The sequence below is a fragment of the Raphanus sativus genome, chromosome 9 (assembly GCF_000801105.2).
Source record: "Raphanus sativus cultivar WK10039 chromosome 9, ASM80110v3, whole genome shotgun sequence".
NCBI classification, from domain to species: domain Eukaryota; kingdom Viridiplantae; phylum Streptophyta; class Magnoliopsida; order Brassicales; family Brassicaceae; genus Raphanus; species Raphanus sativus.
In genome coordinates this window covers 1464086-1491103 of record NC_079519.1, presented here as the reverse complement: position 1 = coordinate 1491103, position 27018 = coordinate 1464086, and the positions used below count along the sequence as shown (strand labels likewise).

The window sequence follows — 27018 nt, the reverse complement described above, 5'->3', positions numbered from 1 at the left end:
AAGTAGTTAAAGATTATTTGTGATGACAATAAGATGATGATGGTGGTGGTAGAGGAGAAAGGGAAAACCAGAAAGAGAAATCGGTTAGCACTTCACATCTAAGCATTTAAATGATACTGGTTGGAGTTATTGAAGACACCCAACTTGGAACTCACACATCATACTTCACATTACTTCCCTCTTTCTTTTTTATTCCTCCAAAAATCCAAATTAAAATGCAGCACTCGGCAGATCACTTTTATTGCCTAGTGTAAGCCTTTGAAAATTCTAAATATAAATTTATTTTATTCTTTATTTTATTTAAGAGCATCTAATTAACAAATTCTTATATTGGTATCTAATTCAATTACTCTATATGAACCGGTGGAGACAATAACTCCCCTGAAGATTTTCCTACATGTATATAAATACAGACGACCTTTGCATACTTTTCAAGTCTATCTGCTCATTTCCTCACATGATCAAAGAGAGATAGAAAGGGTTTAAACTTTCCTTAATTATAAGCATAAATCATTTCAACGCTAATGGTTTCTCGACAAGAAGAAACCCTTTTCTCTAGAAAGAGAGATTTTACAGCCTATGGAGAAGAGTTTCACAATTTATTCAAGAAGACCAAACAAGAAGATCAATCACATGGAACACTTCAGAGAGCCATGTTAAATGAAGGATCAAACTCAGAGAGTATGAGATCAGTTACGTTTGATTTTGAACTTAACCTCCACACTCCTCTACCTTCAGGCTGGCAGAAATCTATAGAGACTAAGGTATATATTCATATATGTATTTAGTGTTTTGTATTTGTAGATATCCATGTACATGTGATATGCACATAAACATGCATCTAAAACATGTTTTGTTATACTTTCAGAGCTATCCGAGAACATCTGTGGATCATAGGACGAGACACCCCAACGATCCGTTGCTTGTTGAGCGACCAAAGATGAGTCTAGACCTTGAGCTGAACCTCTCACCTTCTTATTCACCTACAAAGGCCGCTACGGAAATAGAAGAATCCTCAAATGACAATGAAAACGTGTCATCATCGAAGGGTATCAATCTGACAAGCCCGAGAATGAAGACCACGACTGTGACAGGATTAAAACGATCATTGTCATGGCTTGCGTTTGAAGGTGGTGATGACGATGACGTTGACTGCAAGGAGCAAGAGATGGTAACAAAAGTGTGCATGAAATGCCACATGCTGGTTATGCTGTGCACATCAACTCCTGTTTGTCCCAACTGCAAGTTCATGCACCCACATGATCACAGCTCTACTAAACTGTTTAAACCATCGAATTTGCTTAGGCTCTTGTGTTAGGCTTTACTGAATCTATTAAAAAATTGTACGGAATAATATGAACCATCGAGAGACTTGAGAAAAGACAAGGTTTTTTTTTTTTTTTTTTTTGATCAATAAAAAAAGACAAGGTTATGTATAGACTACAAGTACTAAAAGTTTTATTCTATGCGTTTATCCGAAAGATATTCCATCTCTTTGTTCATGCTATAGATCTGAACTTAATAGTATTGCATTGAATTGTACTTTGAGATAACACGTACACGGAATGATATGCCAGAGTTTGACATGACATCTTTGGAGTGTAGTCACTAGTCACTATCGATAAAATCACCGGAGGATAAAAAAGGTTATTTATAAAGCTGTTATAAACCAAGTTATGTGAATATGGTTTAGTACCTGCAGGTCACGATGCATTTTTGATATTATTAAGTGTTGAAATTAAATACCTATGAAGATGATAGGATGTGTGCTTACATAAAAACTGAAACATACCATAAAACTAGTATATGATCAGAGAGGTAGAGATTCAGGTGGGAGACAAGAGCAGACCAAGATTAGTGATCTACTAAGGTTTTGAAAGTGTTATGCAGAAAAACTGACAACTAGTGTAACCATGGCAGAAGCATCTAATCTGTCACTTGTGCTATCTTAGCTTTTGTATTATACATATTTTTCCCCAAAAAGAAAAAAACATTGGCGGTAAATTGGGACTTGGTTGATGGAGAATCGTTTAAGCTTAATTGTTCCTTTAGCTTAACAATGTTTAACATTTACAAACTCATATATACCCTAAAACCGTCTGACGAAAAGCCAGATTAATGATCAAAACAACCATAGTTTCTGAGTCTAAACGCATAATTGTTGTCGTTTCAGAAGATAAAACAACCGCAGATCTTCACACAAGAATCCCTCCAAAGGAAAACATAAATTTGTAAAGAAAATATTAGAAACACAAAACGACGTTTAATCTCGTTTAATCTCCTAATTCCCCACTGACAAACATTATATTTACTAGAGTGTTTGTCCGCATTACGCGCGGCGTATAATATATTTGCTTTTAGGTGAAAATCTCTGGAAACTAATAGAAAATGTAATTGTTAAGTTTAATAATTATTTGATCTGATGTTGTATCTGTAACTGATGAGTTTGAAGTATACTCCCTCCACTACAAGAAAACAAATAATTAACGAGGGCCATTTTCCTCGTTAATTCCTCGTAAAAGGAGGTTTACGAGGAATTAACGAGGAAAAGCCTTTCGTCGTTTTTCGTCCGTCGTAAAAAAGGATTCGTCGCCATTTCCTCGTAGTATAGCGAGGTTTCTCTTTCCTCGTAAAGACGAAGTTAATATTTCGTCGTAAGTTCCACGCCCCATTTCCTCGTAAATCACTCGCCTAATTTCCTCGTACAAACCACGTGAACCTCGCGTCGTTACTTACACGTAAGATCCTTGAAATCATATCCTCGTAAATTCGATGTAATATCCTTGAAAGGATTTCCTCGTAAAATCGATGTAGAATCGTTGAAAGGTTTTCCTCGTAAAAACCTCGAAAGCCTTTCCTCGTAAAGACCTCGAAAGACTTTCCTCGTAAAAACCTCGAAACTATTTCTTCGTAAATTTCTCGGAAACATTTTCGTCGTAAATAACTCGTAGACTTCCATTTTTCGAATTAATAAAATATTATTTGATAAATATAATAATTATTAATTTAACAAAATAAAAATATTTAAATATTGGATTTATAAATAAATTTTAAATAAAATTCACAAGCAACAAAATATTTTATATATAATTAAGTTTTGGATTTTATAATACATAAACCGAAAAAAAACTAAAAAAACTAAGGCTCGTTCATCGCCTCGTAGAATTCCTCGCTCCTCCTCGTAACATCCTCCTCGTTATGTGTGCCCGATGACTCGCCTGGAATGGGATTTTGTTGTTTCATGTTCCTCAACAAAGCTTCCCATTCCGGATTTGTGGACGCTATAACGTCGATGAAGGCTTCGAGTCCACTCACACGGCTTTTGGTCGCGCCCAGCTCGGAACGCAACTGAGTGACTTCTTCGGTCTGTCTCTGAGCATAAGATGATGTCGCTCTCGGGACATCATTGACGGAACCGATCCCCAACGTACGTCCCTTTTTCTTAGGGACAACCTTAAAAACAAAAAAATTATATTTGTTAGTTAAATTTAAAAGGGAAATTTAATCAATTAATAATTAAAAAGATATAATGTTAAAAAATTTACCTCCTCGTAAATCTTATCCACTTCAGTTGTGGATAAGGTAACTGGTAATCCGTCGCCGGACTGCTGGGTCAGCTGAGTCTGGCGCTCCTCAACCCGAGCAATTACGTTGTTGTAGATTTGCTCGGACTTGCCATCTAAAAACTGGCCCGCCTTGTTTTTGTGGGTCCGCTCGTAAAGTTCCGGAAGAGTCGGGAGACGTCCCAACTCTTTGGCCTAAAAACATTTAAGAAAATTGTTAGAAATATATTTAATTATATTAAAAATAATAATTAAATATTTAATTACGTACCATTTTCAAACGGACACCGGCATGTGGTTTTTGGCCCGTAGAGTGTAGCATCGGGCCGTTACCGTGCTCGTCTACCGTGTTACGGGCGGCAGCACAAATGTTTGCGATCCTAATGGAGTTAGGATCCTTCCAGTAACGGATGAGGCCGTCCCAAACATCCGTGGTAAGCTCAGCGGGTTTGCCACGGGTGTACCCCTTGACGATCCAGGCACCCTTCCAGTTGCAAACCGTGTCCGACAAGCGAACTTGCGCCTTTTCGTAAAACGCCTTCCTCACTCTCTCACTGACCCCGATGGACCAATGATACTTTTGCTGCAAAAAAAAATTAATAATTAGTTAATAAAAAAAAAAATTAATAATTAGTTAATAAAAAAAAAAATTAATTAATAGAATTACTTACAGCGTAAATCTTGAACCACGTCTTTCGGATGTAGATCGGCGTCAATTTCCAGTTTGGATGCGCCATGGAGAAGTAACCTTTAATCGTCTCGGTTACATCTGTCGCAAGGGAATTGTCAACCCCAAACCTGGAAAAAAATGAAAATTTAAATTATTTAATGAAGTTATAAATTAAATTAATTATTTAAAAAATACACTTACCATAAAGTCCCGTCGGGTCTGTCGGGGTCTATGATTGGTAAACCAGCTCTGCCTGGCATACCAAGAATATCCTCGACAGTGTACTGCGAGAACGGAACAGTAGGTGGCACCATGAGATCGGGATGAACAGCGGCGGGGATCTCAGGAGGAGCCATCGGAGGAGGCACCGGAGGAGCCATCGGAGGAACCATCGGTTGAGCCATCGGCTGAGCCATCGGCTGAGGCTGAGCCATCGGAGGAGGAATCGGAGGGAAGAAATGCTGAGTCTCGGGAACAGACTCCTGATCTGAAGAACCTGAACCGCCGGCACCTGAAGAAGAACCTGGCGGGTCTAACTGACTACCAGGCTCACCGAATATCTCCCTGTAGTGAGCAGTAAGCATGCGCTGGCGAACCTGCAAAAATATATTTTTTTGAGATTATGATCATCAATAATTAAAAAGCTATCATCAATAATTTAAAAATCTATCTAACAAACATAAAATCCGTAAACCTATCTAAATTCTCTAAACTAACCACCTAAATTAACCACCTATCTAAATTGTCTAAACTAATAAAGGGGGCGAGGAAATTACCATTTTCGGAGGAGAGAGGAATGGGAAAGGAGTTAGAGACGAAATGGGGAGGAAGTGGAGAGGAAGTTGGGAGGAATGGACAGTGTGAGGTTTGTGAGGTTGTATATATAAGTTACGGAGGTCTCGCAATTTCCTCGTAAGTTTACGAGGAATTAAAGAGGCCCGTGTTCCTCTTTCTCGTAAAAACCTCGTAAGCTTACGAGGAAATTGCGAGGCCCGTCCCAAATTAAACGATAAATTAGCGAGGCCCGTCTTTTTGTTACTCGTAAAACCCTCGTAACATTACGAGGAAATTGCGAGGCCCGTCCCAAATAAAACGATGAAATTTCGAGGCCCGTCTTTCTGTTCCTCGTAAATGCTTCGTAAGTTACGAGTTATTAACGAGGTTATTTTCTAAACCTCTAAACTCTAAACCCCAAACCTTAAACCCCATCTTTCTTATATTCTACTTCATATATTCATAACATATCAAACCTCAAAATTTATAACCACAATTCTTTAACTTCTAATATCAATCTCTTCTTCCTAATTTAAACTTATACAAAATCAAATTATTTATTTAAATATAATCATTTGAAGATTTGAAAATATAATCTTTTGAAGATTTAAAAATATAATCTTTTGAAGATTTGAAAATATAATCATTTGAAGATTTGAAAATATAATCTTTTGAAGATTTAAAAATATAATCTTTTGAAGATTTGAAAATTATTAATGGGGTTTGGAGTTTGGGATTTAGACAAAAGAGATAAGAAAGATGGGGTTTGGGGTTTAGGGTTTAGGGGTTTAGACAACATATCTCGTTAAAACCTCGTAAACCTACGAGGAAATAACGAGGAAATAAAAAAAAAAAATAAGCCTCGTTAATTCCACGTAAGCTTACGAGGTCGTTACGACGTTTTGTGCTTACGTGGAATTAACGAGGCCCGTGTATTTCTTTTTTTCTACTTTCCTCGTTATTTCGTCGTAAATTACGAGGAATTAACGAGGTTTTCTTTCTAAACCTCTAAAATCAAAAACCCCAAACCACAAACACCATCTTTCCTATCTTCTACTCTTCATATTCCAATCCCAAACCTCAATCCTTTATTTTTCATTCAAAACCTCAAACTCAATATTTTTTTTTATAATCGAATCACATGCATTAAGTCTGAAAATCAATCATATTAAAACACAAATACATCAATCAGATACATTTTCGTCATCACTAGAAACATCATCATTTTCATTAAACTCGTCTTCAACAGCTTCATCTGTGCCATCGTCGGTAAGATCTTCATACTCATGATTATGCGGATCAATGAGAAGAATGTCATCAATTTGTTGTTCAGGTTCCTCGACTTCATTTATCTGTTCTTCTTGCAATGGTGGTTCTTCTCCACTTATGATTCGTCCTCGAGGTGTAACTTTGATCACGGATAACCAATTTATTCCCGATTCTCTCATCCGAGGGTATGGAAGGTAGCTAACTTGATCTGCTTGTGAAGCTAAGATGAAAGGCTCGAATTTGTTGTACCTGAATATCGGAACAGGAACTTGCCCATTGCTGTTTATATGTAACTCGCTTCTTGAGCAAATATCCGGCAAGTCTAACCTTGATTTTATGTTGTCTTTTGTCTTCCCCGGGACATTCAATATTGTATTCATGATGTTCTCAAAGAAATTCTTCTCTATATGCATCACATCGAGGTTGTGGCGCAGAAGAAGATCCTTCCAATATGGCAACTCCCAAAATATACTCTTCTTGTGCCAGTTGTGATGAACACCGTAAGAATCAGGCATATTAGGGGGAACATGCCAATTACCACCACGAGGAACTGTTTCCAAAACTCCATAGTAATCGAGTTGCTTTTCAGTTTCTTCTCCAGTTAAATATGGAGGAGGAGTGTCTCTCACAACCCTTTTGTGCCTAAACAATGTCTTGTTTCTTCGGTACGGATGGCCAATGGGAAGAAATCTACGATGACAATCGAACCAACTTGTCTTCCTCCCATTCTTCAGTTGAAACGCATCTGTCGCTCCATTACAATATGGACAAGCTAATCTCCCATGTGTAGTCCATCCCGACAACATCCCATAGGCAGGAAAGTCACTTATGGTCCACAAAAGCATCGCTCGCATCGTGAAATTCGTCTTCGTTGAGCAGTCATACGTCCTCTCCCCTGTTGACCACAAATCCTTCAACTCTTTTATCAGTGGTTGCAGGAAAACATCCAGCGACCTTTTAGGATGTTTCGGACCAGGTATTAATATGGTCAAGAATAGCAACTCCCGTTGCATGCACATCTCCGGTGGCAGGTTGTATGGCGTAAGAAAGACTGGCCACAATGAATATTGTCTCCCTGACATTCCGAATGGACTAAATCCATCTGTGCATAATCCGAGATACACATTCCGGATATTGCTAGCGAATTCCGGATATACTTTGTTAAAATGTTTCCAGGCTCTTGCATCTGATGGATGTGTCATCTCACCATCCGTCTGAGTATGCTCGGCATGCCATCTCATCTTTCCAGCAGTCTGCTCTGATTGGTACAATCTTTTCAATCTGTCTGTAATTGGTAGGTACCACATCCTTTGGTACGGTACCCTATTACGTCCCCGTCCTTGCGGCTTGAATCGTGGCTTCTTGCAGAATCGACATTCTTCTAACTTCTCATCATTTCCCCAGTAGATCATGCAGTTGTCGATGCAAACATCTATCATCTCCGAAGGCAACCCAAGACTATACACCAGTTTCTGAATCTCATAATAAGAATCAGCAGACACATTGTCTTCCGGCAAATACTCTTTGAACAAGTCTGCCCATTCATTCATGCAACTTTCCGGTAGATTGTGATCAGTTTTAATATTCATCATTCTAGCAGCCAACGACAATTTAGAGAGACCTTCTCTACAACCACTGTAAAGTGGTTGATTCGCCGCATTTAACATTTCATAAAACTTTTTTGCATCTATGTTAGGTTCTTCATCTTCATCATGAGCTACAAATGCATCAGTTACCATATCATGAACCCTATCAAAATCTACCATCTGCTCCTCCTGATGGTAACTAGGTTCATTATGCAAATGAAGAGCAACCGGTTCTTCCTGAAAATTGCTATTACTACTACTAGCTTCATTCTGATCATAATTATTATAACCTTCTCCATGTTGAAACCAGATATAGTAATTTGGCGTGAAACCTCTATTTATTAAATGCTTCCAAACATTTTCACGATTTGCCAATTTCGAATTGTTGCATTTCCGACATGGACAGAACATCTTACCGCTTTCTAGGGCGAGCGGTGTGGAATCTGCTTGATGCATAAATGTCTCCAGTCCCGCAATGTATTCTTTCGTCACTCTCCCGTTAGCATCTCTATGCATATACATCCACCTCCGCAACTCGTAGACATTCCCAGAGCCTGACATTTTTTTCCTTTCACGTTTTTCTTTTTTTTTCTTGTTGGTGTGTTTAAAATGATGTTGAAACTTCCATATTTATAGAAAATTTTCGAATCTGGTAGTTGAAGTTTTGCGATGAATTTGCGAGGAAAAGGTAGGTAGCAAAAAAAAACGTGCTTTAAAATTCTTCGTTAAGTTCACGTATATCATTTCCTCGTAAAGGTGACGTAAATTTACGTTGATTTAACGAGGAAATTATATTTCCAGTTTTCCTCGTAAAGATAATGCAAGCTTTACGTGGTTTTGACGAGGAAAATGTATTTCCTCGTAAAGACCACGTAAAGTTACGTGGGCTTTACGACGAAATGTTATCTTCGTTAGTTTACGAGAAAATAACGAGGTTTATTTCTTTCGTTGTAAATTCCTCGTAAGTTCCTCGTACATTTACGAGGATTATATTTCCTCGTTAACTTTCCTCGCCAAAATGCTGTTTTCTTGTAGTGCTCGGTTCCACAATATAACATGTTTTATAACTTTTTTGATGTTTCAAAATATAAGATGTTTTGATACTTTTAAAGTACTTTAACTTTATTGAAAATTGGTTATCCAATAGTAGTTTACTACATTATTTATGATTGGATAATTTATATTTATTTTATAGTATTTAATGATATTATATTCTAAAAAGCAAGTTTCTTAATTATTGTGCATTCAAGCAAAACATCTTATATTATAAAACGGAGGGAGTATTTGTTTGTGAAATATAAGATGGAAGGCTATCTCAAGATATTTCTATACTCTGTTCAAAAAATACTAACGATATATTTAAGAATATAATGAAATATTTTTTAAAATTAATAGTTCTATATATATATTTAACGGTTTTTTTTAAATTATAAACAATGAATTAGTTAGTACTATATCTATTTGAAAAAAACTTTATTTTTATTTTATTTTAACACGTGAACAATGCTCAATCGCTCCTCTACGCGCGGATAATTTATTTGAATTTTTGAACAATAAATATCATGAGTTTGTAGATTAAAATTAAAAGTAAGGAATCAGTTCTATATTTTTTTCGATACACAAATCACTGTTTTCTAAGTAATATATAATATTTTGGGATTAGCTATGTAAGAAATCAGTCCTATGCTTTTTTAGATACACAAATCACTGTTTTACCGATAATATATAATCTTTTGGGATTAGCTATGAACTATTTTTTTCTGTCACGAAGCTATGAACTACTTAAAAACTGATCTATTACTATTTGTGAAATGATTTTCATATTCGGATTTTCACGTTAAACTTTTAACGTGGTTAATATTACATTTAATAAAAAATTTATATAAATCATTATATAATTAAAAATGAATATCATACCAGTAATATTATATTTATCTGTTATATTAGATAATTGATTATAATTGGTAAAATAGATTTTCAAAACATATTTTAGAAAAGTAAGATAATTCTTATATATATATATTGTATTATTATTTGAAAATACTATTTTCTATTATAATTATTTTTTAGAATTAAGATATGAAACATTTTAATTAAATACAGTCAAACGAAAAATATTTGTATAATATATATTGTAAGATATTTAAATATGTAAGTGTTTTTAAAATTTCAACACAATAATAGAATATATATATATAGTTAGATAAAAACTTTATCTTTTTGTCAACTAAATATTTTTGTCATATACAAATAATTTGATGTTTAATTTAATTTTTTAAGAATATAAATAATAAATATTTTTAAAATAGGTATTTGTAAGAAAAACAATTATGTCTAGATATCAATAAATACAAAGAAATAGCAGCTCAGTGTATTTATAAAATCATTTGCTAGATGTCTTTAAATTATTTGTAAAAGTCTATATATATATTTAATAAAGGTTTAAAAAATCATTTTAAGAGTTTTAAAATTTTATAAACCAATTTAAAATGACTGGCTTCATGTTTATAACTATATAAATGTACATTTTTAATAATTTATAAATCATATAAAATTTGTAGATAAATAAACTCATCTGCTTGCAAATTGAAAAGATAAGTTGTACTCCTACGCATGAGTGCAATCTATAAAATGAGTGGTTAATGCTCTATTACTCAAGTTTAGCATGTTTTCCTCTGTGCTTCGTCACAATTACGTGTGCTGGCGTTTTCTTCAACATCTAAATCTCCAGTCTCTGGAGTATGCACCCTAATCACTTGCAGAAAATAGAGGCACTTCAGAACTGGTGGCAAGTGGGATTCCAACTGGGGATGTCAAAGGTTGCAGGACTGAAGGAGAGACAACCTTCGCAACTGTTATACCTGAAACTTTCGTAACTGTTATAGCCAGAGTCCTTCCTTCTAAGTTGTATTCGCATGTACCTAGCTCGTCTCTGGTAGAATCTTGACGTTTTCTTGAATACAAAGCTATGAAAGATACAGAGAAAACAATTAAAAGGTGATATATACATATGAATGGGAGTGAGAGTATAGAAACCTAAGACAAATAAAGGAAACAAAGTGGAAAATTGGAACTTGTATTCATCACTGGATCCGTATGCAAAGATGATATCAAGATACTCTTCCAAAATGGCAGAAGAACATGAATACATCAGATTGAGGGCTGCTTCATCATTAGGCTTCTCAAACTCATAAACCTGAGAAAATCTATAGTGGTTTAAGAAGGTAAGAAAAAGTGAAATTGAACATTCTCGACAAATAAAAATAAATAAAATCCTTATTCAAAGTTCAAGTTCCATGAACAATGTGAAGACACTGTCTTTAGACATTTTAAACCACTATAGATTTATTCAAAGTTCAAGTTCAACAAATGCAAGTACTTTTTGCAGTCATGCGTAAAGACACTGTCTTTAAACATTTTATTAGAGAAAACTAATGAAGCCACAAAAATGGAAGTAATTTTTTTTTGCAATCATGTTCAAAATCCATCAAAGACACTGTCTTTAGACATGAGTTCCCTCATGAACAGAACCCAAAACCAATACTAATGTAAAAGCGGCAAGCCTTATCAGCATTGATATTCTATAGAATAAAAGGTGAGAACTTTACCTAGAAAAATCACGACCATTGATCCGGACAACGATCAAGTTAGGAAACATAACTTCATCTTCAAGTTCAAACGACTTGACATACTCGTACTTGCTATTCGCCATACTTATCCACGTTTTAATCAGAAGAAAAGACTAAACCAAAGTAAACCATCTTAGTATGAGCTTTAAGAGGTTCTTCAACAGTCCTTTAGAAAGTTTCAAATACAACGGAGAAAGCAAGTTCACTAACTAATCTAGTTAGCCCAGACATAAAGCAATCATCTTTCACTTTATACTATGAAACCCACGAGCCAACAACACAAGATTAGTTAGTGAACTTAGAATATATGGATTTGCTTAAAATATTACCATGGTGCAGCCACAGTTGCCAGTAACTCCTGCTCTGCATTCTGAACCTTTAGGTCGAGAACCACTGCTTGAGACTGTATCCAGGCTATTTCATTGTCCTCTGTCACTTTCTTTTCCCTATAGTCGTTTCAGAGCTAAACTCAGACTCAATCAATAGCTTTAGCCACACACACAGAACAAAACAAAAGAAAAAAAAAACAGTAATTAAAACAAATTCATTTATATCTTTTGAAACCAACAAAGATGAAAACTTAAACCAAAGATCAATATTAAAAAGGGAGAAGACTAACATTCACTTTCCCTCCGACATAGGGCTTTTAATTCATCAAGTTCCTGAATTTATTACCCTCTCTCGTAGCTAGAATAAGTAACGTTCCGTAATGATTCTGCTGCTGCGTGCAAGTACAACCTGATTCCCAGAAACCAAAACCATCAGGTTCATGAAAGAAAGAAGACATGGTGTATTAACTAAGTTACCTTGCTTAGTGGTGAATCTTCTGCTTTAATAATCTCCAGAGCAGTATCTACAGAAGGGTGATAGTCTCCTTCACTAGGAACATGGTTCTTGCTAACAACAGAAACTCCTAGTGATTCTCTCCTTAATCTCACTATTAGAGAAGAAACCTGAAGCATAATCTCCTCAAGTGATTCAATGGCGTTTTGCAGCGTCCATGAGAGCTCATCCTCCCAAGCAACAGTTGCAGCCAGCTTTGAGTTTCACCCAAACTCAACAAACTCCACCTATGAATGAACCAATCAAACGCAGTCATAATAGTTACAAAACTCTCTTGAAAACGAAACGAAAACTCTCATACCTGTGGCACTGTAAAGTAAAAGGCGCCAAATTGTTCCCACTCAACACCAACTTCTCCGTTGGGATCAAACCGAAGTCCACCATAGGCACGAATCAGAGGAGAGTTCAAAGACATAAACCTTTTCAAGAAAACAGATCAAAGTGACTTAGAAAAAAAAACATAAAAACAAATTTTCATATAGTTTTTGGTTCTGGAAAAAGAAAAAAAAAACAGTGAATATTAAAGAAGACCCAAATCCAGCAACACTGACAGGATTACGATCAGATGATGATCCATTCACACTCTCGCTAGCCAAGTCCTTGAGAATCTCTGGACGGCCAGTGTCGCTGCCAGGGGAGAAGAAACTGCGAGGAAGAACATCATCCTGAGCATGAAGCCAGTCTAGAGGGAGAAAGCCAAAAGTACCCATTAATGGGATTAAAGAGGGATTAAAAAGTGAAGAGGAGTGGGGAAGGAATTGATTGCTCCTGGAACAGATTCGTAAACGGAGGAAAGAAGAAGATGAAGAAGAAACCAATCGACAGACTTTGCAAATTAGGATTTGTTTCTTCGCGGAAAAGAGAAAGTGACATAAGCAGTGAGATGGGTTCACGGGGTCGGGTTATGTTTGACAAAGCCCAGACATGAATTTTGATTGAAGCCCAGCAGAGTTAAATGACGGATCTGACGTGGACGAAAACTCTTCTCCTATTGGCCGATTTAATCTGCTGACGTGGACAGTTTCTCTATGGCTTATATTAGCCTTTTAGTATTGTATATATTGATATTTATAGTTATCCTTTTATTTGTTGGCAGTAATAGAAGGCTTGTTTTTTTTTAATTATTCGTGCAAAAATGTGAATGGGTATTTTTTTTTTTTTTGTTCAAACGAATGGTATTTTAAATATGTGCTTTAGAAAAGGCCCAAATATTTTAGTATTAGACTTCATGTGAGATGTCCTAAGCGATCAGACGGCCACCATCGCTTATTTTTGTTACTATGTGAACTCGTAAAATTCAAAAAAAGTTCAGCTGCGTTTGTTTTTGGAACCGTAAAAGAGTAAAACTATCAATGATATGGTTTTTATTTTTGTATTTCGGTAACAAACAAGTTCTTCGACAATCTTACACACACCCAACCCCCAATTAACAAATGAGAAAGTTGATCCAAAATAGGTAACACACGTTTGTCTGTACAATGAGTGAGAGGATCAACATTTATTTATCTTCTTCGTAGTAATACTGTAGCAAAAGAAGAGCTTAAGAGGGAGGGAGGCGAGAGCTTTGTTTGCTTAAGAGATTCAACTCAGTCAAATGCATATGGATCATCAGCGTAGGGGTTGAGTGAGCCTTCTGAAAACAGATCTCCAATGTTTGCTGATCTTGGTGGATGGCTACTTATGGCTGCCACCTGCAAGACATAGTCATTGCGTTAATAAACCCTCAAAACTGGCAAAAATGTCTCACTGTACACAAAACCTAAGACTTTTAACATTTACTCAACTCTTGAAACATTTTTTTCTAGAATAGAAAGGGCAGAGTCAAGATAAAGCAGGAGCTAATTTACGTGAGTGATAGGTTAACCAACCCTGCTTCAGCACTAGTTTACTTTGGGTGGGATTTATAAATTCCAAATTATTTAGCAAGCTTTTGGGATCTCTCTTTACCTTAGCGATGCTTCTTGGGGTCTTAGTTTTGGGTGAAGTAAACCGAGTCAATCGCCTCTGTGGCTCCTGTAGCCATTACAAAGGTGAATCCCAAACTCAGAAAAGTATATATCTGAGATGAACCAAACCAAAGAGTTTACTGGCCGCGCAGAATAGGTGTTACCTCAAACACGACTGTGCCTTTTGTTTTCCTTCGCTTAGCGGTCCTCGAGTCCTTCGCTTCAGCTTCATATTCACTACGAGTCACCTGCCAAGTTGAATCACAAAAACAGATGATGAGATTTGGAGCTGATGTTAAATGTAGTCATCACTGTTTTTACCTTGCTATGTTGCTTTTGACTGCTCATTATGCTTCTTGCATTTGCAATTTCAACTTTCTTTAGCATCTTCGGCACAGTTGTTTCTGCTTCCTTCACAAAAGGAGAATCCTGCATTTCACCCATGTGAGAGGCCTTTAGACAAAAGAACATGGTGTTTTATATCTCCTACCTGTTCATCTTCATCAAGCATCACTGCGGCATGCTGGCTTCTCCTGCTAGCAGGAGGACGAGAACCTCTCACTTTCACAGACGAGACAGAGTATTCCTGTAAGATGATGATTGAGTACTCGAAATCAGTATTATGTTTCTATTTCCTTAAAAGGCAGTATAAACTAAAGTATTATATATTTCAGTGGATCAAAATGATTTCTGGTCTAACCTTCCTAGAGCTCACTTCTTGCTCTTCTGGAGCTTTGTCACTCATAACCCTCCACTGCATTTGCAACAAAGCTCTTTGCCTCTCTTCCTGCAACGGTAACTCATTTATGTCAGTAGGTTTTAACCTATAACACATGCTATCCTGTAGTGGATCTTGATAAACACTATACTTTTGATCTCTGAAGGTCTAATTCGTCTTGCAGCTTCTTGCAATCATCTTCGTACTGACACTTAAATGCTTTCAGTTGAACATCATGCTCGTTCCTGATTGTTGTTATCCTCTGCATGATAGAATTAAACCAATTGAATACCAGAGTCTCCATATTCCTGTAAAACTATCAAATTGTGTCAGTTGGTACCTCTTTCAATTCAGTTTCGGCCTGAATCTGAGCTTGTCTCAGTTCCTCATCGTGCTTAGCTTTGAGATTGAACTCCCTGTTCTCATGTTCCTCCCGGATAGTGAGTATCTGCAGAATATGAAGCTTTATCAGACTGCCTGGTATTTGAAAACATGCTCACTATAAATTAACAAACAGAAAGGCCAGGGAAAATGGATTTTGGTTCTCGTATCTGCATCTTCCGCTACTAAACACATGTATAAGCTTATTCATGCTCGTTGATGTTCAGAAAGTGAAGATTACTATACCAGAGAAGCATGATCCTCTTGAATGGTCAGCAATTGGTGCTTTGATCCGGCTTTACAGTCAGAAACTTCTTTATCATATTTAGTGGATAACTCTTTGATAACCTTCTCAGCCTGAAAGCAGAACCATGATAAATAATTGCTCGGTGGATTGCAATTATAAAATATGTCAGCAGATACCTTTTCCTTTTCAGCTTTAATAATCTCCTGCTTCTCCTCATCATATTTCCTCCGGATTTCATTAATCGCCTAAAAGCATCAAGAGAAGCATATACGTCAATTAAGGGCTGTAAGTAAATCCTCTGCATACTGTTCAAGCATATATATGGAGAGAGTGAACCAGATATACCTGGTCATTCCTCTGTGACAACTCCTTCAAGTGCCTAGATAATTCCAACTGTTTATTTTCCAGCATCAGATCATATTGCTTCTTCGCGTCTAGAAGCTTGGTTTCAGCAGCTGCTAGTAGCTCCTTGTCCTGCAATGGAGTTCATATTCGATGAGTGCTAAAAGGTCTATAATACTCATAAATCCTTGTCCAATATCCATATTCATAAACCTCTGTTGTTTTCTGATCCAGCTTCTTCTCGTTTTCCTTGCATTGATTGATAAGAAGCTCTTTCTCTTCAATAACGCTTTGGAGCTGGCTCACTTCTTTTGACAATGAATCGAGACGCAACAGGTTGCTATCGCTCTCCTTCTGCAAAATCTCCATTTCTTCAGCCTTTCTCTGTGCATCAGCCTGCAGCTTCTCATAGTTCTCTTTGCTTTCAGTCTCCGATGTTGAAAGCTTTAACAACAATTCTTCCTGCGAGTTACATGAACAGATTAAGCATTGCAACTATGCATTGATAATTAAATAGAGACTGCAAAAAGATATGGAAGATATATCTACCGTTTTATTCTCAGAGGCCTTGAGTTTCTCCAACAAAGCTTCTATTTCCTCTTTCAGCTCCGATAGAACTGCTTCTGTCTCCGTATTTGTTGAAACTAGACATTTTGCTTCAGACTCTAGTTTTTCAATTGCCTGCTTTGCGGAGCAGCGTTCCTCGGCTAGTTGAGAAACCAATGACTCCTTAGCTTTCTTCAGTTCCTCTTTTTGTTCATATAACTCGTTGGCTGATGACTGCAGAGCTTCTTTTTGGAGGGTTACAGTGGAGAACTCTCCTTGGAGTTGATTATACAATCTTCGAGCACGATCAGAAGCAGTATCTCTATCCTTCTGGAGCAACATCAGGTGAGTGCCATATAAACCATTTAGCTTATCAAAGTTCTCCATGAAGGTCAAGTTCTTCTTGTCCAATTCAGCCAAATCTGTTGCCAAAGAGTGTACAAAGCCCTCGAGCTTCTTGACTTCCTCGTCTGAGGTAATCAGTTTCGCAGATAGGTTATCAGCAATCAGCTGAATATCCATCTTGTCTCGTTCAAGCTTCTCCTTGACTCCAACAAGGTATTTGGCCTCATCTTCCTTTGATGTTAACTCGACACGCACCTTCTCAAGTTGGAGGTTTAAATTTTTAATGTTGAGTTTTGCTTCAGCCATAACTGCTTCAGAGTTCATTATCGTAGCATCTGCCACAAAGAAAAAAGACAAGAAGCTTTAATTCAAATACTAATACTATCATGTAGCTGTAGCATGTCCGGAAAAAAGAGAAGAGAGTTCTAGCTTCATGTATGTAGTGTATATCTTTATTGAAACATTAAATACAATTCTTATCCCGTGATCTAGAAAAAAATCTGGTGATCAAGTTGATATACAAGTATACAACACGCTAAGAGAGGTGCAGTTAAGATTCAATACATACCGAGACCTTTCATTGCAAAAATGTGCGTTCCTTTATATAATAACCTGTATGCAAGCTAAGAAATCGGTATCCTATCTCCATTTAAATAGTGAACACACTTCAAGCATTGAGTTTTTAGCATACGTACATGGTTAAGCTATCAAACCAGATTAACACATGTGATATACTGCATGTGAGAAATGACATTGTGGTTTGTGAAGCTAATAGAATATGAAATTTACCTTTCTCCTTTAAGAGACTGGCGGTTCTACACTGTTCATTCAGATAAGAGTTCTCTGTCTGTTCTTTCTCGAGTTTGAGCTCCTCTAGTTCCTTCTCCCCTACATGTTTGACTTCAATGTTACTACTACGTATAAAAATCTTCAACAAAAAGAACCACGGAGAAATTTCGGTAAACCATATATAGCAACTCAATCATTTTCAAACCAAAAGTTCTTCCCGTGAAACAAATCAACAAGATATGTCTGAAACAAGCTAGAAACTTACGGCTTTTGATGTTTTCTTCAGCAGCACCCAATCTTGAAGACAGGTCTTGCAAATTCTCCTTTAAAGAGTCTATTACTTCCGCACTACTAGAGAACTTGGACTCAAAGAGCTCTTTATCCTTCTCAGCTGTAGAGACAATTTGGGAAACAGATAAAGCAACACACCAATAAGAAATTTCCAGAGTTCAACTCGCAATGTGCATCTATTATTTTTTACCTTCTTGAACCTGGGAAGCCAAGTGTTGCAGAGTCTCAGTAAGTTGATCACAGAGAGTCTTCGTTGAAGAGAATTTGGACTCCATCCCCCTCCAAAGCTTTTCATCCTCCTTTTGCATCACCCTGAGCTTAGCATTCTCGTTGAAAGCGTTCTGCAGTTTCTCCTCTAAAGCGAGTATATGATCCATCGACTTTCTCAGCTTAGAGTTCTGGATTCAAATACAAATAGCGTCTATCAAAGTCCAATCAAATACATCTCTCTCGCAATATATCTATCAAAGTCCGTTCAGATGCATTTCTGTCAATGTATAACAATAACTCGAATCTATCAATCTCGAAGTAAGATGCTCTCTCGGATAAGAGAGATCTACTACGTCTTCCTGCTCATATCGATTCAAAACTACGAACAATAACGGCAAGCAAACGCACAATCGTAGCAACACCACGTAACATACCTCTTAATCACATCGATCAAACTTTAAAAGTTTGTAAAGACGCAGAACGTAAAGAAGAAAACGAGATAGCGATTCGAAATACCGCCAATTCGAGATCTGATTTCATCGATGCCTGTTCCTTCACCAGTTTTTCTGCAAACAACAGTAACGGAGACATCGCGAATAGTCAAAACAACGCGATTACAGAAACGATCGGAGCGAAATCGTCAAATCGAGAGCAAAGGCGAACAAGAGGCGAACCTGCCGTAGATTTGAGATTCGAGAAGTTTCCGGACGAGACGGAATCGTGAGGTTGTTGACGCGAGGAGAAGGAGAGATTCCTCCCCGATCCAGCAGCCATCGAAGATCGCATCTGATCCAAGCTCTTCATCGCTGGGAACCCTAACTTCTGCATTTCGAAATCGCTTTTTTCCCGCGCGTTCTCTTCTCTCTCTGTTTCTCTCGTGAGATCGTAACAGAAAATGAAGTTTACGTTCCGTCCGGGGATATTTATAGTCATTACGCGGATTTGCTGACGTCAGCATACCGGTTCAATAAAAAAATTTAAATACATCCAGCGGCCCCAGACCGGTCCAATAACCACTCAATTAAGTTCTTGTTAACCACCTCTAGTGATCTATCCACTGCAGCTTTTTAAAGCAAGCGCCGGTGGCTTGTTTCTTGAACCACAATGCGTTTACTCTTCCTTCTTCGACTCCATCTCCTCGTTTGCCTCAGACTCCGAGCCTGTTCTGCATTGTACCGGTTACTGGAGAAAGCAAACCGGTAAGGCCTCACTGTTCTTGTATGTGAGCTTGAGGAAAGACGAATCTGATCGTGAATGTAGAAAACGAACAGCTTCCAGTTGAGTAATGAGGATAAGTGGGACCATGAATACACGGAAGCTTCTCTGGCCCGGAGCTGTAGCTGCCATGGTTTCAAAGTATACATTTTTCGATTAGTACTCTCTCATATACTTGAAAGTCTCTGTGTTTAGAGAGACATATAAGTCTAAGCCCCACTGTCTTTCTTTAAAACAGAGCATTTGACAATAATAACATGACTAAAATTGGTTCCAAAGTAGCTACTTATCCTTTTTGAAGTAGTGAGACAAGTTCAGTGCTTTAGCTAAAACACTCAGTAAGTTACTTTGTCTACGAGTTTATGAAGACATACATTTTCAAGAGCATTCAGACATAAACACAAGGAAATGATAAGTTTTTGACCTGCTTTCAAACTTCGTCCTCGTGGAGAAGCATGTTTGGGACTCCTTTCTCGACTGGAAACTTCCTACCGGTTTCTTGGCAGACGAGCGAGCCTTCCTCGAGGTGGAGCTCGAGCAACGCGTGGTGAAACTTCTTGAGGAATGAATATGATTCCTCTGCTTCCGGTGCGTGATCAGGAAGCTCGGTATATCCCATGGAACGCGCACCGTCCACGAGAGCCTTCCACTCGATCTTGGCCAGCATGTGCCTGAGAAAATCAGTGTTGAAATCGACCTCCTTCTTGATCACCACCTTCTCTGCTTCGATACGCAGAGGGAACTTGTTAACCACTCCCTTGATGTTGCAAGTCAACATGTTGTGCACTATCAACCTCATCTCTTTTACCCTCTCTCTATGCGGCGAAGCGTCCTGACGGTTGATGGCGGAGGTGACGAAGTGTTGTGGTGGCTGATGACTATGGTTTGGCTAGAATTTAGTTGTGTAAATGGGCTTTATTCATTTAAGGCCCATAGCTAGAAATGAAAAAATCAGTAAAGGTTTCCAAATCCATTACCATATAGGTCCATAACTTACTATCAAAGTGATCAGAAATTTTGTATTGTGTATGACTTATAGTTATATACTTATACTCCCTCCGTTTCATAATAGATGAAGTTTTAGGAAGTTTTGATGTTTCAAAATAGATGATGTTTTCATCTTTCAATATAACTTTTTACTTTATCAAAAATTGTGTAACCAATGATATTCTATAGTTTATTTTGTAATTGGTTAAATAGTTTTAAATTTATATTTTAATCATAGTTTTTAAAATAAAAAACAAGTTTCTTAATAATTGTGCATAACCTAAAACTTCAAGTATTATGGAACAGATGGAGTATATGATAGTGGTTCAAAAAAAAGATATATATGATCTCAAGAAATATTGTATAAAAATAGCTTTTCCAGAAAGGTAAAATAAATAATATATGTGATAAAAAGGAAACAAATCTGCTAGAAATAAACCACAAAAGAGTAAGAACATCTAGAAATTTAAGATTTGTATTATTTTATTATGTAATTAAAATTAAATAGAAACTAAAATAAATCTGTATACAATTTGACATCTATCATAGTTTTAAAGAACAAAAATAACATTTTTACTTCAGTTGTTCTACTCTTTTAGTCTTACTCATTTGATGTGGAGAGCTTTGAAATCTCTTCAATGCTCTAAAAATAGTAAAAAACTAATCCATATAAATGCCAAAAAAACTAATCCACAGAGATATATTGTACAAACCATTTGTTTATCTAAATTACACATGTGTCTCATTATAATTTGTCATAACTTGATACACAACACAAACTTAATTTGTCAAACTGCAATTATTGCATAGTTGTCAATACAAAAATAAATGGGAAATAAAATCAAAAGAAAAAGAATTAGACTATATACTTCCTTTTGTGGAAATATTTATATAATTTTCCAAAAACAAAAAGCATGCAAAAAGAGTTATAAAACAACCATATCATATGAGTTTGTTTTACAGAATAACCAGATTGAATATTTCCAGTGAATCAATAAGAAAACGACATTAACGAAGAAGAGTGAAGGCTTCTTCATCTCTTCCGGTTGCAAATTAAAGAGAGTTTGGTTATATTCATTTCTCTCTTCGACTACTTTATCTTTTTTCTCTTTAGTTTTTTGATGACTGGGTTCTGCTGCTCTCGTTCTGATACACAAGTAAAGAAGCAAACTCCTTTCTCTATTTTTTTATTTACTAATAATTAATGGTTACCTTGAATGTTATTTTCGAATTTTATATTTGCTTATATGAATGTTTTTTGTACGGACAAACTGATGGAACATGATTATGTTATGTCTGATTACGTCATCTTAATGCTAGATTGTGCTAGGACAAAAATCTCATTCTGGTAAAAGAAAACCTGATGGAGAAATCAAGTTTGGATATAGTTTAATGAAGGGGAAAGCTAAGCATCCAATGGAGGATTATCATGTTGCTAAACTCATCAACGTCAAAGACAATGAACTGGGTTTATTTGCAATCTTTGATGGTCATAATGGTGATCAAGTAGCTACATATTTACAGAAACATCTCTTCTCAAACATCCTCAAAGATGTAAGTTCTACAAAATATTGTAGTTTACTTGTGTTTATTATGATTGGTTATAATGTGTTAATATTTTCTAGGGAGAGTTCTTGGTTGATCCTCGAAGAACGATTTCAAATGCTTATAAAAATACAGACCAAACGATTTTGTCTGATACTAGTTCGGATTTATGGAGTGGTGGTTCCACTGCAGTGACTGCTATTTTGGTCAATGGGAAGGTTCTGTGGATAGCCAATGTTGGTGGTTCACGAGCCATTGTGTCTCGTAGAGGTAAAGCAACACAGATAAGTGTTGATCATGATCCAAATAATGATGCTGAAAGAAATATGATTGAGAGTAAAGGTGGATTTGTAACCAACAGGCGAGGTTAGTCTTATATTTGAGTATTATATATAGCTATTAAACAATAGTGATGGTGATAGTGATTCTCATGTTTGTGAGTTTGAGCAGGTGATGTTGCTCGAGTGAATGGTATATTAGCTGTGTCTCGTGCTTTTGGTGATAAGGACCTCAAAGCGTTTATGAATAAAGAGCCTGATATTAAGGATGTCGAAATTGATAGCCACACAGAGATTCTTATTTTGTCTAGTGACGGTATTTCAAAGGTGATGTCTAACCAAAAAGCAGTTGACATAGCTTTGAAGTTTAAAGATCCAAAGGAAGCGGCCAAACAACTAGTTATTGAAGCATTGAAAAGAAACAGTAAAGATGACATATCTTGCATTGTTGTTCGGTTTAGATAGATTATAACCAAAAGTTCAGCTTATGTGATTTTTGTTTGAGTCCGGTTCAGTTTGTTTTGGTTCTTCGTTATATACTAGAGTATATGAGTTATAGAGGATTATACTAGATGTCAACCACTTGACATTGATTATATATATAAAAAAATAGATATTGATTAATAATTTTACTATTGAAATTATATTCTTGGAATTATGAATAGTTGATCTGTTTGTTAAACTATGTTTTCATAATTTCATTGGTACAGTATACATTTCCCTCCATATAATGATACATATTGCATTGGCTATCATCATATCAGTAGGCTTACATTTAACAGGGCTTTTATAAAAGGCCATACCTAGGACCATGAGGCTTTCAGAAAAAGCAGTATGTATTTTTTTTTTTTTTTATCAAAGCAGTATGTATTATAACCTACATAAACTAGGGCTTCGAAGCAGGCAGCTAGAGCCACCTCTATATATATACCAATTGCTATGCATACCCCATATACAATCAATCACACGTGTTTATGCTCCAATGTCAATGGTTCTATGTTCTCGTCTAAAGTTTTCATTAGATTCTGAGTTTTGTATGTATAAGGAAGAAAGATATGCCTCTTCTTTCAGCAGCAAGATCCATTCTTGTTAGCTTTGTTCTGGAGGCAAATATCAATTCACCATCAGGAGAGGGATTTTATTATTTGCAGAGCTTCTTCTCTGCAATTATTATCCTTATCTTTGGTACATCAACCTTCTTCTTCCAACATTTACAATCATCTCATTTTAAAAACAAAACAGAACAGTGAAGATAACAAATAGAACATTATTATTTTTATTTATCTTGACAGAAAATGAGCACACTAGGGACATTTTTTTGTTATGTCCAACTAATTAAATTTAAGAAAAGGTTAAATTAATATCGTAATTCAAAATTAATAAGCGGATAATGTTTAATTTAAGGAACAGACATTAGCTACATTTATAAAAAGAACACTAGCTACATGCGTTAATAATACTTACAAGATACGAAAACAAATCAGAGGTTTAAGACTCAAACAGATCCATTAGAGACAGGCTGTTGTTGTTTAGTCTGCAGAAGAAAAGACTTGAGATGTTTAACATAAGTTTTAGGTTTCTCGAAATTAAATATGTGACCAGTTCTCTCGATGACAACAAGTTTCCCATTATCTCCTAAGTGATTCTTAAGTCTCTTCCCCATCTCCAGTGGAAACACTTGATCGTTCTCTCCCCATATTATCAAAGTTGGCTGCAGTCCATAATTAAAAAGTTATTAATTACACGATTAGTGAGAGTGATTAATTAATGAGAAAATCGAGGAGAGAGATGAACCTGTGTAAGCTTTGGAATCTCTGAGACTATTCTATCTTTTGGTATGTCTTTGATCATCTCCCTCTTTTCTTTTACATTATTTCTGGTCAATGCCTGTTTTGTTTCATTTACATTTTTTTTTACAAATTAGTAAACTTTCCATGTAAAATATAAAAGGTAAAACAAAAAGAGTAACTTGTTCTTGTTGTGCGCAGAGCAAGTACTTTACAAAAGAACTGCCATAAACAAGTACCACAATGAAGTACCAAACAAATGTTGATATAGAGGTCTGAATAACTGCATTATAAATCTAGTAAATAACATGGATGTATCATACTTAAATATATAAGTTTATAATCTATAAGTTGACAAAAAAAAGTGTATAATCTATAAGAATTTTTTTAACAAATTTTATAAAATTAAAAACCGGAGTTTTTAAAATTATAGAGAAAAAATCCAGCTAGACAAGGTCTCTCTAGAACGTCAAGTGGACAATTTAATATCTTATCTACAAACAGTCAGAATCTTTCAAATATCTTTTTCCATTTATTAAAAACTATTTTTTCCCATTTGCTAGATTTTCATCATTTTAAAAGTCTTTTTCTCACTTTTTTCCTCTGATCGTATATTTTTGTTATATGAAGCTAAAATGCGTTAAGACGTTGACAAAAAAAAATGCATTAAGACAGGTAGACACATGTAGTAATATCATTGGACGAAGAAGCTAAAAGAAGAAAGTAGCTCACATGTTCGATGAAATCATGGAGCAGACAAGGAGGAACCAGTCTCGCCAACGCCGGCTTGTAAAAGATGTAACCCATAAGTTCCCGGAGCTTCTTCACAGATTCCGGGACAAGAATCTTGGCAGCTTCCTCAAGATCCGACACCCTGAAAACGCCTTCTCTCATGTCCTTCTCCTCCACGCACACGGCGGCGCAGCATATCACCACCTTCTCCACGGCGTCTCCGTACATCGCCGCCATTCTATAGCCGACGAACCCGCCGTAGCTGAGGCCGACCAGGCTGAAACGTTTCACGGACTGGGCCTCTAAGGCCCGCATGAGCGTCTGGGCCTGGAAAACGTCGGATCTTTCGGGTCGGGTCGTGGAGGATCCGCCGAAGAAAACGAGGTCGGGGATGAAGAGGTTGAAATGAGGAGAGAGACGTCGTGCGACGTCGTACCATTGCCAGATGGCAGAAGCTCCGAGGCCGTGGATGAGGAGGAGGTTTGGTTTGGATTCGGGTCGGGTCTTGGATACCCAGAAATGGACCACGGTTCCATCTTTCAAGTCGACGGTTACGGGTCGTAAACCGGATCTTTTGAAACCGGATTTGTAAGTCCGTTCTATTATTTCAGAGAAGCTGAAGCAACCTGTCATTACAAAAAGAAAAGAGAGTTTATAATGTGAAGCTTCTAAAAAAGTTGAGTTGGAATATATTGTGGTGTGTGTTGTGTTTGGTTCTCTGGTGTTTTTTTTTTTTTTTTGTAAAATTGGTTCTCTGGTGTTGGTTGGGAATTTATATTAATATTTATACCTCTGGAGGCTTCTATTGAATTATGTTTTCTTTTTAAAACCTGGAGTCACATCACTTGAAGCCAGTTTTGTTTTTTTAGTTTGTGTTTTGCAGTTTGCATGTAACATTGATCAATAAATTACCAATTATTACTTTAATTATTAGTAAGAAAATGAATGTTTTTACAAGAATCTGTTTGTTTATTTATCTTCTCGAATACCAATTATTAATTTAATTATTAGTAAGAAAATGAATGTTTTTGCAAGAATCTGTTTGTTTATTTATCTTCTCGAATTCTATCTTCAATAAATAGGAATATGTGTAGAATCAGTACATAATATATGCCTCTATATTAGGTTGTACAATCAAATCTTTTTATATATTTACAAAAAATTGGCAGAAATTTATGAAAATATTTGCATCTGAAATCGAGGCGCACGTTGTAATCTTAAATGTGAACATAAAGTTGTGACAGTTTGTAGGTTTGAAATTAAATTCTATAAATCCGAATAACAATTAAATAAGTTAATAGACTGGCGACCAGGAATTGAAGACTCCCAATAAGTTCACAACTTGTGAAATAGACAAAACCAAAAACAATGTTTCGTCAAATTTGGAATAAGAGCTTTTCTTCGTCATATCATGAAAAAGTCTTAACATCTATCAAGAAGAAAATATATTTTCTAGAATATTACCGTTTTTATTATTTATTTGTTTGTCTTACGCGTTCTTAAAATGAACAACGTGAGAATAATAATGTTCGCTTCTTCTATTCACCAAAAAAAAAAAATGTTCGCTTCCTCTTCTTTTGTCAAAGAATATCTCATTTATTGTATATTCCCTCCATTTTGTAATGTTAAGTGTTTTCGAAAAGAATATTTCAAAAATATATATTATGTATTTTCAATGCATATTTTACTAACTAATAATGACTAATTTCAAATTTTAGGGAAACTTAACTATACTTATTATATTTTTATTGGTTTAGATTTATGGAAAAAATAATCACTAAAATAATGCATTTATTATATATTTTATTTAAATGTGTGTATCATATTAAAACAGAGGGAGTATTAAAACTTTGAATGAGTTTCCAATTAGCTATAGATATAGAATCTGCTAACATATTGATTTCACTAGTAGAACTGTGTGAGTTTCTTTAAAAATCAGTGTTTTATTCATTTTAATTATTTTAAAAGATAGAATATGTTTAGCCATTCAGTTAATATGACATAAGTAGTTTTTCATTTTTATAGTTTATTTTACTATCGTTGTCTTTTCTTTTCTTTTCTTTTCTTTTATTTTAATGTTAAGAACCAAGTGATAACTTTATGATGGTGATGCCCTAAAGCTTTGATAACAACTAGAGCTCAATGTTCTCCTTTCCGTTGATAATAAGATTGATTAGGGAGTGAGAATCGCAGATGACATGAAACTCATCCATTCTTTTGTTACCGTCTTTTAACGCCTAGGTTTCATCAAGCAGAACTAACTGAATAATCTTTCACGAGTCAAGAACCCTATTTCTTCCACATTGTATCACGACGGAAAATACA

General features: G+C 36.0%; 7 protein-coding genes across 12 annotated transcripts; 2 read left to right on the top strand and 5 right to left on the bottom strand.

Moving 5' to 3' along the window:
* Window positions 1-425: 425 nt before the first annotated feature.
* Window positions 426-1542, top strand: LOC108825855 (uncharacterized). The gene is made up of 3 exons (XM_056995311.1): window positions 426-764; window positions 869-1387; window positions 1429-1542. The coding sequence occupies exons 1-2, from the start codon at window positions 525-527 to the stop codon at window positions 1316-1318; spliced, it is 690 nt and encodes a 229-aa protein (XP_056851291.1). The 5' UTR covers window positions 426-524; the 3' UTR covers window positions 1319-1387; window positions 1429-1542.
* Window positions 1543-3060: 1518 nt separating this feature from the next.
* On the bottom strand, window positions 3061-5174 carry LOC130499394 (uncharacterized). The gene is made up of 6 exons (XM_056993392.1): window positions 5010-5174; window positions 4435-4829; window positions 4235-4361; window positions 3835-4146; window positions 3546-3758; window positions 3061-3453 (listed from the first exon to the last, which is right to left on the bottom strand). Exons 1-6 carry the CDS (start codon window positions 5010-5012, stop codon window positions 3139-3141), a joined length of 1365 nt encoding a protein of 454 aa, XP_056849372.1. The 5' UTR covers window positions 5013-5174; the 3' UTR covers window positions 3061-3138.
* Window positions 5175-10352: 5178 nt separating this feature from the next.
* LOC108828391 (tRNA(His) guanylyltransferase 1-like) lies at window positions 10353-13215 on the bottom strand. Of its 3 annotated transcripts, none has more exons than XM_056994555.1 (8): window positions 12636-13215; window positions 12298-12561; window positions 12111-12229; window positions 11821-11937; window positions 11471-11604; window positions 10899-11068; window positions 10724-10828; window positions 10353-10617 (listed from the first exon to the last, which is right to left on the bottom strand). In XM_056994555.1, exons 4-8 carry the CDS (start codon window positions 11821-11823, stop codon window positions 10523-10525), a joined length of 507 nt encoding a protein of 168 aa, XP_056850535.1. In that variant the 5' UTR covers window positions 11824-11937; window positions 12111-12229; window positions 12298-12561; window positions 12636-13215; the 3' UTR covers window positions 10353-10522. The 3 variants fall into 3 exon arrangements, 2 of the variants coding, with proteins under 2 accessions (XP_056850535.1, XP_056850537.1); XM_056994557.1 differs by having other exon boundaries at window positions 10353-10610; window positions 10937-11068; window positions 12636-13214; XR_008938820.1 differs by lacking the exons at window positions 10353-10617; window positions 10724-10828 and having other exon boundaries at window positions 10847-11058; window positions 12636-13210.
* Window positions 13216-13672: 457 nt separating this feature from the next.
* On the bottom strand, window positions 13673-19089 carry LOC108827684 (synaptonemal complex protein 1-like). 2 transcript variants are annotated; one of them, XM_018601142.2, is made up of 18 exons: window positions 18824-19089; window positions 18666-18715; window positions 18130-18337; window positions 17914-18039; window positions 17649-17747; window positions 16518-17194; window positions 16182-16430; window positions 15972-16100; window positions 15803-15871; window positions 15626-15736; window positions 15339-15446; window positions 15150-15260; window positions 14981-15067; window positions 14771-14866; window positions 14602-14709; window positions 14445-14528; window positions 14282-14347; window positions 13673-14025 (listed from the first exon to the last, which is right to left on the bottom strand). In XM_018601142.2, exons 1-18 carry the CDS (start codon window positions 19080-19082, stop codon window positions 13921-13923), a joined length of 2742 nt encoding a protein of 913 aa, XP_018456644.2. In that variant the 5' UTR covers window positions 19083-19089; the 3' UTR covers window positions 13673-13920. The 2 variants fall into 2 exon arrangements, with proteins under 2 accessions (XP_018456644.2, XP_018456646.2); XM_018601144.2 differs by having other exon boundaries at window positions 18584-18715; window positions 18824-18922.
* A 256-nt stretch (window positions 19090-19345) lies between these two features.
* Window positions 19346-20232, bottom strand: LOC108823504 (multifunctional methyltransferase subunit TRM112 homolog B-like). Of its 2 annotated transcripts, none has more exons than XM_018596728.2 (2): window positions 19789-20232; window positions 19346-19483 (listed from the first exon to the last, which is right to left on the bottom strand). In XM_018596728.2, the coding sequence occupies exon 1, from the start codon at window positions 20161-20163 to the stop codon at window positions 19795-19797; it is 369 nt and encodes a 122-aa protein (XP_018452230.1). In that variant the 5' UTR covers window positions 20164-20232; the 3' UTR covers window positions 19346-19483; window positions 19789-19794. The 2 variants fall into 2 exon arrangements, with proteins under 2 accessions (XP_018452230.1, XP_018452229.1); XM_018596727.2 differs by having other exon boundaries at window positions 19355-19489.
* Window positions 20233-21472: 1240 nt separating this feature from the next.
* LOC108826584 (probable protein phosphatase 2C 17) lies at window positions 21473-22639 on the top strand. 2 transcript variants are annotated; one of them, XM_018599953.1, is made up of 4 exons: window positions 21473-21508; window positions 21672-21905; window positions 21977-22262; window positions 22347-22639. In XM_018599953.1, exons 1-4 carry the CDS (start codon window positions 21473-21475, stop codon window positions 22637-22639), a joined length of 849 nt encoding a protein of 282 aa, XP_018455455.1. The 2 variants fall into 2 exon arrangements, with proteins under 2 accessions (XP_018455455.1, XP_018455456.1); XM_018599954.1 differs by lacking the exon at window positions 21473-21508 and having other exon boundaries at window positions 21678-21927; window positions 21981-22262.
* A 908-nt stretch (window positions 22640-23547) lies between these two features.
* Window positions 23548-25459, bottom strand: LOC108824065 (uncharacterized). The gene is made up of 3 exons (XM_056993622.1): window positions 24694-25459; window positions 23969-24061; window positions 23548-23885 (listed from the first exon to the last, which is right to left on the bottom strand). Exons 1-3 carry the CDS (start codon window positions 25324-25326, stop codon window positions 23670-23672), a joined length of 942 nt encoding a protein of 313 aa, XP_056849602.1. The 5' UTR covers window positions 25327-25459; the 3' UTR covers window positions 23548-23669.
* Window positions 25460-27018: the final 1559 nt, after the last annotated feature.